Below are 12,327 nucleotides of genomic sequence, written 5' to 3'. Positions count from 1 at the left end.
GAAAAGAACATTGCTATACAGTCTTTTATCCAGAGGATCCCACAGTGCTGTAGAGAATGGAGGGACCTGGCACTGCTCTTCAGCAGAGCTCATCTTCTCAACAGGCTTCAGGAGGCAGCTCCAGCCCTTGAAACTGGAGCAGGGCTGGTGCAGGGTTGGTGCAGGGTGTCAGTGCCCACACCAGTTCAGTGGGTGTGGTAAATCACCCTCAGTGAAGAGTAGCAATAGGGTGTTCATTAGCAAAATCTGGATTTGACATCTGCTTTGGAGAGAAAACTGACTTCTTTTAAAGCAAGTTGAGATCTTGAAGCCATTTTCCTAGGAATAAGTCTCTCAGATTTTTCTTAATGTAATGAACATGGCCGAGCAAGACAAAATGCAAACACTGCCAGACTAGGCAGTGACCTAGGGTAAAGTGAGATGAGTTCCTTGTTTGTAGGGGAGAAAGAGCAGGTTCTCTCAGATTATCCTTCTCCATGTGTTACCCTGAGCTCTGTGGGATTCTGCTGTAGCGTGATGAGCAGGTCCAGGGGTGAAGGAGAGAGCTGTGTCTCTTGGGACTGCTTTTTAAAAATAATAATAATGTTTTAAAGACAGATGCTTCAAGCCTGAAGATTCCAGTGCTTTGATGTTTTAGACACAAATAATGCTTTTTTTGAAAACAGATAATAAAAAGTACAAGCATATTTTGCCAAAGAGCTCCACAGTCGTGGCACAAGGCAGAGCAGAATGAGGTGACCATCCCTGCAGTGAGAACAAGCTCCCACCACATCACTCAGCCTCTTGTGGGGCTCTCTGCCAGAGCTCAGCTTTACCCACGTGAGGAGTGTCAGGCACAGGCATTTGAGCAGATCCCTTGCCTGCCTTGGATTTCAGGTGGCACCTCAGTCTTCCCTTGAGGATAATCAGATTGGCCCAGCATGGCACAGAAAGCAGGAGCCCATCTGAGCATGAAAGTCCCACTGGCCTTTCTGCTCGAGAAAATTGTGTGTTCTCCTCATTGCTTTGTGCAGATTAACCCAGTGTTGTTGGCAAGTTCATGCAGTTTGTCAATTTGCAGGGAAACTACTCTTCTGAGCTGAATTTCAAGTTGAAATAACAACTTGAGATAAAAACTCCATTATGTGCTTGTGGAAATGAGCACAGGTAGGGTATGAGAAGGACAGTAGGTTTTAAGGTTAAAAAAAATCCACCCTCACTAAAATGGGAGAAAACCCCAGCAATAAAACTCCCAACTTTGTGAAACATTTAGTGAGGAAAATGAACAAGCTGTATTGAACCACGTACAGAAAGCTAGATTGGCAACAAAAAGCCTACATGGGCAAAGAGTTACCTTGCTGCTATTTTTCATCTTTCCTAAGAGAATTTGGTTGTGCTGGAGTAGTTTAGTCAGCTGTAGCCAGCAATTTCCCACTGTAGATCAGATTTCATCCAGAGGATCCTCCTCGTTTGATCTGCCAAGGGCAGGAGCCACTTTGTAAGCTGTGATGACATGTGACAAGCTATGACTGTAAAGCATATTTATTTATTGGTCTTGACAAAGGTAGGAGCTGGGTTTTCCAGAATTATAAAAAAATAGGAGTCCAGGGGGAACGAGTGGGAAGTTAGGATGGACAGTCACTGTTGGCAGATGACACTGTGTTTGTGACACACAGGTTTGTCACACGCTGGGCTCAGATCTTCCTGTGACTGGAGGCAGACACAGCACAGACCTAACCCGGGCTGCTCTGTCTGTGGTGCTCTGGGAACTCGTTCTGTTCCTAGACACACTCTTGGCATGCTGCAAGGGCAGACTGGACTATGTAAGGATCTTTTTGTTCCTTTCCTGCTTCATTTAAAAATAAAGGAAAATATGAAATAAAGAGGGAAGCTTTTCATTTTGGTTTTTTCCATCTGTTTGTTAGTGAATACATTCAGGGTATTTCAATAGTGTCTGATGCCAGTATAACAGCTTAAAACTGTTTGCTTAATTCCTGAATGTGCGCATTGTTTTTAGCAAACATTCTTAATTTCTGTTTGTCCTGCCTCTCTTCCAATCTCCCATTGGGCTCAGCATGTGAAGCAGCACAGGCAGCCTCTCTGCTGCCCTCTTTGCAGATGTGTGTCCCAGACCCGGGGGTGAGGAGTGCCCTGTGCTGGGCACAGAGGGCTTGCTGAGTTCCCCGGCGTGCCGACTGTCCTGCGCTGAAAGAGAGCGCTCAACACATCACAGGGACAGCTTACAGAAGCAGGGTGTGTAATTTTTAATAACGGGGATAAAAACCCTCAGTGACATCTTTAAAATATAAATGCCTTTTCTTGTTTCTTTTATTTCTTTGCCCCCCCCTTATTTTGCCTTTTCATCTCTTCTCCTTTCAATTCCATTAAGCTTCATTGTACAATAATGTATCGCAGTGGACTTTTTTCAATTATGTTTTTGATTTTTTCCTCCTTGTTACTATAAAACTCCAGATGTTTTGAGACTTCATGGTTCTCTGGATTATTTTTTCCTTTATTTTAATCTTCTTTTGTAACATGCCACACATGTGGTATTTTGGCCTTTTAAGATGCTAGGCTATGCTAATCAGCCATAAGTTTTGGGGTAGGATTTTTTTTCTTTTTATAATTACTTTTCCCCCTTCTTTCTGCTGTTGTCTCCTTAATTATTTTCTTTTTTCTGTTTTATTTTTTGTTACCCCAACTGGTTAGTCCACATCAATCGTAATGGATCCTCCCTTTGCTCTGAGGCTGCATTCTTTATGTTAAGCACATTAATTCTTCACTCCAAACTTTCCAACTCTCATAGCTGTAGGGGATTGTGAGCACCTTTTTCACCTTGCTTGTCAGGACAGAACTGTTTGCACTGAAATTGTCCCCCTGAGACCAAGAGCACAGACCGTTCTTTAAAGAGTGAGATGGGTGCAAATAGATTCTACTTTAGATGCAAACTGGAATGGAAATGTTTCCTTGGAAATTAAGACAATGAATTACTGATCCAGAGAAACAAGTTTTTGAAGTTCATGTAGGAAATGATACTTTTTATTAAAAAAAATCTAAAAGTACTGGAGGGAAGAGTTTTAATTTATTTGTGGTTCTTTGCTGGCATGGATGGAGACGGTTTTTAATTGATTTTGTTCAATCTTAATTTTGTCCCCAAAACAACTAGATCTGGCTTCAGATATTAGAACAGCAAATCTTGGATTGTGTGCTGTCCTTTAATTTCAAATAGCTTGTAAGCTATTCAAAATATCCCAAATAAAGAATAGTTTACCAATTACATCTGAGGAAAGAAAGGGGCTGACATGGGGTGTCTTCCTTGCTTATTACATGACCCTATGAATTTTGCATTTTGTTCTTTAAAATGTTGCCTCATGTAATGTTATTTTTGCCTGCAAGCCATAATACTGCATTCAGTCCAACTGTAATGAGGTTTCAGAAAATTGTTTGCTTTCCAAATGACATATTTAGCAAAACCTTATGGCAAAATCTGTGGCTGTCAAGCTGCTGATAGTAAAATATTCCCAACTTTCCTGGTTCATTCTCATATGTTGTAGCAAACAAATGCAACTACCCCTGTTTTGACAAATGTTTATACTTCTTCTTGATTAAAGAAGAATTACTAAAAAGAGTTTTAATACTAGAATTCAGGTCCTGTGAAAAGGATAGGATGCTCTGATAGTTTCCCAGATATTTTGGGTTTGCTGGAAGATGTATGGAAAGCTCTGCTTGCTCACTGGAGTACATGACTTGCTGGCACTAGAAGAAATAAATGTGTGAATATTCCAGTGCTGGAAGGAACGTTTGCCTGGTGCAGGGATGCTGGCAGGCAGGTGGCAGGGTCTGCAGTCCCTGGGGTCTGTTTGTGCGGGAATCACCTCACAGAATCACCTGGTCACCCTCAAAACTGCGTGACTCAAAGGATTCCTTCGTGGGCCAGCTCTGCATTCCTTGTGGATCCATCACTCCTGGTACTGCCCGAGGCACTCAGGAATGCAGCTCAGGGGCTTAGAAAATTCAGAAAATTGAAATAAAAGGGATAGCCCAAAGTCTTATTTGAGCCAGAGGTGTTCAGACACCTCCTCCAGGGATTCTCAGTGTATTTGTATTTCCCAGTTTCAGGGTAATTAGGAATTCCCAATCTGTCTAACAGCATAAAGGAAAATGAACTATTGGTGGACAGTGTGTGATGTCAAATGTTGGCCACAGCTACCCTAAACCCCAGCAATGGGAAGGATGTATTGCATTTCTACTGTGGCTCACTTTTCTTTCTTCTTCCTGTTCTGAACCTTTTAAGCTTTTCTTCTCTTACACACCAGCAACTATACAACACTCTGGCTAAAGCCCTAAATGCTTTTTTTAAAGACAAATAATTAAAAGTACAAACATTTTTGCCCAGGACTCAAATGAAATAGCATGTAGTGTCACTTTGTAAAGATAAATTGTTCAGGCTTCAGAAAGAAAAGCAAACCTGGAAATTGGCAGGTCTTTTTATGTTACAGTTACCTTCCACTGTATTGTAATCACAAAGGGAAAAAACCCAGCTTCAGCAATTTAAATGTGGAAGTTTGAATCTGGCTAAATAAATTGGGATTCTTTAGGATGTTAAACTCTTTTCTATGGGTGACTTGTTATGTACTCAGATAGTTCTGTTGAGTTTAATAAAACTCCTTACCTGAGCCACGTTGCTGATGCGCAACTATTTGCACGATCAGGGCTTTACATTGTAGCTACAGCAGCCAATTAAACATTAATCTAATCAGGAGTTAGCTGGGAAAAACAAAGCACCAAAGCAGATACTTTGATTGTGGTGTGGGGTGGAACAACTCCAGTGTTTTAAGTTCCTGAGGCTCATAACAGTCGGGAGCCCTGTGTGCTTGCAGCCACGGCCCCAACATTGGCCTCAGTGTGCTGTTAAACATTGATGCTATTTAAAGAGTGGTGTGGCTGTTTCCTCCCCTCCAGAAGGGATACGCAGCCTCACAGGATCCTTTTTCTCACAACGTGTTTTTCAGTAAAATTTTCCCAATTTTGTAATCAGTTGGGAAGAAAGAACATTTCACAATGTTCGTAAGGCTTGTGGATGTTTTGACCAGACATCAGATTTCCTATTGATAGCATTAAATGCTTTGGAATGAAATGTTTTGGGTTTTCCATCTGTAGGCTGTCTGAGATGTCAGCAGCCAATATGACCTGCTCTTTCCCTTTTAGGTCTATAAATAAAAGGCAGCTTGTTTAACTGATCTTGCAGCAGAGAGCAGAGGTGTATATTAATGAGCTTGCTCTAATGGCACACTGGACCTATTTAGCACTACGACTGTGAAGGCTTCTCTTTTTCAGTCATAACTCATTTCCTAAGAAAATGTCAGTTATTGCTTCACCCTATGGTCTGAGCTGGTTAGTTTATAGTTTATTTCTTCTGATCCTTACCTCTGACAGATATGCTAGACATGACTGTGATTAAATACGCTTATGAAAATGGTAAACATTTGATAATACAAACCCTCTTGGGAACATGCTGTTATTTCTGCGTGGCAGCATTCTCAGGTGCATTCAAAGTATAATCTGGAAGCAAAGAAAAAACATTTTAAGCAATTACAGTTATTAGATTAAACTGTTTTGTTGGGAAAATTGTGATGTGTTTAGATCACTGTGAGATAATTTAGTGTTTTTATAAATATGGCTTTTGAATGTGTTATCTTGCAACAGCGACACTGCAGTGAGATTTTAGTGTGAAATAAAGATAACATATGCATTTCCATATGGTAACAAACTAGTTTAGTCACACAGATTTCTACAAGGTATTTTTTTCTGGTAGAAGCCCTGTTCTGAAAGCAGCAGTAGTTATAAAACCCAATAACTGCATTGTGTTCTTCCTGTAATCATGTGGTGTTGTTTTGTGTCTGTGCTTGGGTGTGTGCAGCATTAACGATCTCACAGCAAAGGCAAAAGTAGTAATTGCAATATAATTATTATTTTTATTGATGAAACTTGTTTAAGAGCTCTGTTGACATTTACAGACTTTGAGGATCATGCAGCATTTGTTACACTTATCCCAGGCATCAAACGTCCACAAAATGTTTAGGATTGTAGGATTAAGCAGTGACAGATTGGGGCCAGATGTCTGGGAGATCCCATAAGTGGTCTTCTCAGTTGATAAAATAGCTCTTGCCATCCTGAAGCCCTTTTGAAACTGAACATTTGTTCTTTGTAGTCGAAGCTGAGACACTTGTGGGATGGCTGGATCTTCCTGGAGGGTATTTAAGAAGGAGAATGAGCACCCCATTCTTCCTGGAGTAGTTTTATATAATGTAAATGTAAATATACTCCAAGGAGTAAGAGTAGGTGAAGGGTTAAAAGAGTTGGTGAGTAGCAGTTAAACCCAAGAACTACCTCACAAAGTTGTCTTAACAACAGCAGCCCAGTTGAAGCTGTTGCACCACTTCAGGGAAGCTGTTTCCATGTGTGGACTTCAGTAGGGACAAACTGTGGGAGATGCAGTCAGCAGATGCAGAAATGAGAGAGCTGAAAAAGGGATCCTTCAAAGTGCAACTCTTCCTGCAGCTCAGAGTGGATTCTCAGCCCCACCATGCTCAGCTCTTTGCACCAACTCCATTCCTCCCTTCCTTTGAGACCTTTCATCTTCAGCTTCCTCTCTTCTCATCACTTGTGGCAAGGTTCTTGTCCCCACTGCTTTCCTCTTGAATGGAATTCCTATTTCACCAACCCAGCCTTTGCCAACTTGAAAATCTGAGTACTGCAGTCACATCATTCTCTTTGCTGTTGTATTTTTCCACCTGACGTGTTTATCCTGAGTTTATCACTGCACTGGGACCATCCCACTGTTACCCAGTTTAATAAAGCTGGGTAATACAAATATTGTGAATTAGGAAATAAAAGCATAAATAAGAAAAGCTCTGAATGTCCAAGCATCCGTGGTGATGGAGGAACCTTACTGCTGAAGGTATTGGACATACTTACCAAGAGAAGGCAGCTGAAGAAGGGTGTGTAAGTAAGCCCATATTTGTTTGAGTGTTGCTGCTTTCACTGCAGCTCTGAGCATTTCTGGTAGGGCCTGCTCTTTCTCTCCCTGAGGTGTCAATCCAGCACTCTTAAACATATGTGCTTTCACGTGTTTTAAATTAAGCTTGTGTTTAGATGTGTTGGGACATTTGCTGTTGGAATTTTTGCTACTGACATCAATGAGAGTGGAGCTGGACCTTTAATGAGTTTGGATTATTCTGCATACCTTGCTGCTTTGCATTGGGCTCTAGGTATGGAACTGAAGACTGGTAATCCATTAGAAGAACATTCTGAGGGTCAAGATCCTTCTCTCTCAACTGGAGAGAGATGGATTTGATGGCTGGAGTGCTCGGCAAATGAGGAATGATGGTGACATCCAGAGTGGTGAGAGGCTCAGTGTTCAGATGGGACATGGGTGACAGGTGCTGTCCCCTGGGGTCTGTAGTGGCACCAAGTGCAGTCTCGGCAAATTCACGGGTGACACTGAGCTGAGTGGTGCAGCTGACACTCCTGAAGGATGGGGTGGCATCCAGAGGGACCTGGACAAGCTCCAGTGGCCCTTGGGGTTTCAAGCCAAGTCCAGGGTCCTGCAGCCGGTTCAGGGCAAGCCCTGGTATCAACACAGGCTGGGGGTGAAGGAGCAAAAAATGCTCCAAGGGATGGAACACCTCTTCTGAGAAGAAAGGCTGAGACTTGGGCTTGTTCAGCCTGGAGAAGGCCCCAGGGTGACTTAGAGCAGCCTCTCAGTGCTTGAAGGGCACCTGGAAGAGAGATGAAAGGGACAATACTTCAAAGGGATGCCACCCTGTGGGCACACTAATCAAAGGAGGCTGGAAAGGAGGAAGTCCTGGGAACAAAAAGGAAAAAAGTGATCTTTGGGACCTCAGAACATTCACTCAGCTTTATGGAATGTCCTATGAGAAGTATGAATTTGCTGAACTCTGCTCTACTTTTCATAGACTTCAGCATTTTTGTAAAATTCAGATTGCTCCATCCTGAATCTTAGTCAGATTTTTAGTGATGATTGTGAAGAAAGTTTGTTTCTTTTGAAGCCTTGCTGGCTTTGGTCACTTCCAAACCCCTCTGCCTCCTTGCACCAGCTCAAGTGCTCAGAGGTGGGTTGTGGCCAAACAAAGCTTCTGAACTCATAAACTGCATGTCTCCAGGTGGTTTTGTGGATCTGGCTGTGGTGGGAAAAGATGGAAAATATATTCACATCAGATAGTTGTCTGTACACATAGCCAGTATGCCATTCAGACAGGTCACTGCTCAGGGCACTAAAACATTTATGGCAGTAAAGGCCACATTGATCCTTTGATGGGACAGACAGAGGAGTGCCAGAAACCCCCCTGCCTGTGGTGTGCAGAGCTGATCTGCATCCAGTGCCAGGACACAGCCTGCAACGTGGAGTGCTCACTCAAGAATCTCAGTGGTTGCTGTGCTGAGGTATTTACAAAACACCCTGGACGAGCAGAATGTGCTGGGCTCTCTCCATCCCCTTGGCAGCCCTGGGAGATCAGGTGCCTCCATCCAGCTTGTAGCACCTTCAGTGCTCCTCCATGTGCAGCTGCTCTCCCTTCCCTTCTCTCCCCCTGCACTGCTGGCTGCCACAGCCAGGCTGCAGTTTGCGTGTCCTGATGTGTGTCAGAGGTGTCTGTGACAAGCAAGATTGGCAGCGTGGTGATTGCTGTGATGACATCTGAGGAGCCACAGCCAAAGCTACTGAACAAAATCTTGACTCAGCAAAAGGAAGTGACAAAGCAGTTTCTGATTTTGTGAGAGTCAGGATTTCGCTGTTTATGAGCAAGAATCATAGGAAAAGCTGTGGCTTCTAGAAACAGCGGTTGGAACAGGTTGCTCGGAGAAGCTGTGGCTGCCCCATCCCTGGAACTGCTCAAGGCCAGGTTGGACAGGGCTTGGAGCAACCTGGGATAGTGGAAGGTGTCCCTTGCCTACGGCAGGGCTTGGAACTAGGTGACCCTTAAGGTCCCTTCCAACCCAAACCATTCTATGAAGATGCACCTACTGTATTTCAGAATTGCTCTTAGTGTTGACAGGAGGGTTTCTCAAATACATTCCTTGGGATCACAAATCCTCAAAGAACCAGTTTTTTATCTGTGTGGAGGCATAAGAAGATGTGCAGTGCCATGAAACAGCAATATGTGCAGAGTGGGCAAAGAACATGCATGCCTTCACTTGAGTATTTGCATGCAAGTATTTGAACAAGTGCAAGTATCTGAGTGCATTTTGTGGGTGTGCAGGTGCACAAATGTGCACACACGAGTGTTTGTGTGTGCACATTCATGCACCTGCACACCCACAAAATGCACTCAGATACTTTGTGCTCACCTGGGAGAGTTCCCATCCTACACAGTGCCTCCACTGCCTGTTGTCCGTAACACTGAAGCTTAGCAAAACACCCTTTCCTTGGCCTAGTAGCTGGCAATTTTACTTATATATTTGTTCAGATTTAATTTGAAACAGTGACTTCTGTTATGAAGGCTATGCAGTGTTTTATTGCTGAGCTCCCTAATGAAACGGGTGCTTAAGAAGTCAGAGTTGCTCAGGTTACTGCTTGTATAAATGCTGAGAACAGCTCTGAATGATACAGCTAGTAAAGAAAAGGGTGCAGGATAACAGCAGAGTTCCTTTGGATTGATCTTCAGATGGATCAGGTCTTCCTGTAATAGTCCATGCTCATCTGCTCCAGTGTATAATATTTCAGACACCTGAAACCTGGTTCTAACTCTCCAGCTTCTCTTACTCTCTCTCTGTAGCAGCTAATTGTTATTGCCCACAGTGGCTCCTGTGCCAGTTAGCATCTCAGAGGACTCCTCAGAACACTTGTTCTTTCTTTAAGTTTTCTACTCTGACACCCTGTCTTTAAGTGTTCAGCTCAGACAGAATGTGTGAGATATTTATAACCCTTGTATTATTACTGAGCTGCACACCGTGTCTTCGGTGACAGATTAAATGAACAGCACAATATGTTGTGTTTCATCATAAATTTCAACAGATGTTTGAATGTTGGTTGATTTATTGCATGTCCAACTTGGTTCTTACACTGTTCTCATTGTGGCTCCACGTGGTTTATTTAATAGAACCTTACAATGATTTTTTTATGACGTTTTTCAGTTTGAAGGGTGCAACAAGGCATTTTCTAGGCTTGAGAACCTCAAGATTCACCTCCGGAGTCATACTGGGGAGAAGCCATACCTGTGTCAGCATCCTGGCTGCCAGAAAGCTTTCAGCAACTCCAGTGACCGCGCGAAGCACCAGCGGACACACCTGGACACCGTAAGCATGATTTCATCCTGGGAACTGCACTGAGTTTTCCAGTGCTCCTGGTACACAATCGGTTCTGCAACTGCAGGGGGACTTGGCCTTTTCATGAGGAGAGTCTTAGAAAACTCAGCTATGAGCAAGTGTATTTGGTTTTGAACTGTGTGTGCTTTGAGAAATGAAGAAACCTTGGTCACAGAGAGGCAATTGTTTTGTGTTACTCATGCTGAGGGGTGAGTTACGCAGCACGGAGTGACTCAGCGAGCTCTGCCATTGTTCCTGTTCCAGTAAGAGGAGGCAGCAGCTCCGTAAGGTGTAGCTGAGTCACTGCTGCTGCACCGAATGTGTCATTGTCTCACTTCCTGTCCCCTTCAGTGAGTGCTCTGAGTGAATGCAAAAGCTGTTCAGACCTCTCAGTGGAAGGTAAATGCACCTCAGTTTTGGACAGTCATTTCGTAAAAAGTGAAAACAAATCTGTCTCATAACTCCGTGGAATAGGTTAAGTACCCTCCATCAGATTAGCTGTGAGAAACACACTCTTTTATTCTCCACAGTTGGTAGATTTGGCTTGATTCTGCAGCTCTTCTCACTTGTCTCACAGAGGGGACGGGAGCCTGTCAAGTGTCTTGGGCTCTACTGAAATGAAATCACCAGATGATGGGGAAAGAAAGCACTGAGACAGCTCTGCAGACCAGTCATGTCCTCAGCATAAAGCTTGTAAAGAACGACAGGCAGAGTTGTTCCATTGTCCTTTTCAAAGAAGTGAATATATGGTTTAGTTTGGCCAAGTGTTTATGGGGCAGAACTTTTGAGTTTAATTGATATTTACTTTTTAAGCAGTTACACATTTCAGACAGTGCAGCATTAAGGAATGTCTAATGTACATTATGCCTTGCAAAAACAAACAAGTAAGAGAAGCAAGTCAGTCACATTTTCCAAACCAAAGCACACTTAAAATAACAATGTTTTATTTATTTGAAAGTCAACCTGAGATATTTGAATTTGTTATTTGCATCTCTTTTGAAAGTGGATATACTAAATTGCATGTAGTTTTTGAATTTAATTGCCTGAATCTAGTAGATACATTTTCTATTAGCCAAACTCACAAATGGAATGCCATCTATTAGTTTTAAGAGAGAACTGACATGGTTACTAAAATGAGCACAAATTCTTTGTATGTGTTGTCTGTGTAATGTTGAAGACAAACGTCTTAACTTTCTGTTTTCTTTTCTTCTCCCTTTATCTCTGTCTTTATTATCTGAAATGCTCATAAATCAGGAAAAAGGTACAGTAATCATTTTCTAATAACTTTCTTAAATATCTAAAACCATCCTCTGTGCAGGTTCTGCAGGTTCTCTAAAACTGTTTCTGTAGTCCTGTACACAGTAACTGAGTTCCACTTACCTGGTTTAATTGTGGTTTAAGCTCAGTGAATTGTGTGCTTATGTGAACATGAGAAATAGCAGAGCTGCAGGATGGTGCTGCTGCACCAAACAACTGCCTGGAATGTCAGAGCAAATAGCCATGAACCTTTGTAAGGGTGATCACATTCTCATCTAGTTTCCCTAGGACTGAGTTGAATGATTTTATCACTAATTTGAATGACATCAGTGATTTGAAAAATACTCTGCTAGATTTTCTGCCAAGGGATTTGTTAAAGTTTTCCATAGCTTTTCCTCAGGTGTCAGTTCTCTGTGTTCCAGACACTCTCAATAAATCTCCTTTGCCCTGTAACTTTCTGGGTAGGTGCTGTGTTAGCCTGTAAGGTCATGAATTGGTGAATGATTCTATTATTCCTTCAGAAATTTCCTGCTGGCTGGACAGAGCAGCAGTACTTATCCTCTGGAGGTACTTACAAAGAAAGGGGTTTATATAGACTGCTTTTTCCTTACTGAGTGCATTTGGAATTGGTTTTAAAGCTTCTCAATGTAGGTCACCCCACCATTTATCTTCTCCAAAGGAGAATCTGTAAATCATTTCACTTACTGGTGTATGCTAGTTTGGTGGAATCCCTACTAAATCATCTGGAAGTAGATAGATCCTTCT

General features: G+C 42.6%; 1 protein-coding gene and 1 long non-coding RNA gene across 8 annotated transcripts in view; one reads left to right on the top strand and one right to left on the bottom strand.

The window, feature by feature from the left end:
- GLIS1 (GLIS family zinc finger 1) overlaps positions 1-12,327 on the top strand; it is a 178,763-nt gene that overhangs the window by 135,577 nt on the left and 30,859 nt on the right. For all 6 annotated transcript variants that reach the window (XM_064428910.1, XM_064428908.1, XM_064428909.1 and 3 more), the window contains one exon: positions 10,135-10,296. In XM_064428910.1, the coding sequence (XP_064284980.1) occupies positions 10,135-10,296 (162 nt within the window). The remainder of the gene's footprint in view (positions 1-10,134; positions 10,297-12,327) is intronic.
- Positions 3,841-12,327, bottom strand: part of LOC135305367 (uncharacterized) — a 28,673-nt gene continuing 20,186 nt past the window's right edge. Inside the window, exon 4 of one of the 2 annotated variants that reach the window (XR_010366576.1) lies at positions 3,841-5,541. This is a non-coding gene — a long non-coding RNA (uncharacterized LOC135305367). Of the gene's footprint in view, positions 5,542-5,763; positions 7,761-12,327 lie in introns of those variants that run through there. The other variant, XR_010366574.1, reaches the window with a different exon arrangement.

Source organism: Passer domesticus, chromosome 7, assembly GCF_036417665.1.
Source record: "Passer domesticus isolate bPasDom1 chromosome 7, bPasDom1.hap1, whole genome shotgun sequence".
NCBI lineage: Eukaryota > Metazoa > Chordata > Aves > Passeriformes > Passeridae > Passer > Passer domesticus.
The sequence above is the reverse complement of the archived record's forward strand: the minus strand, read 5'-3'. Positions and strand labels throughout refer to the sequence as shown.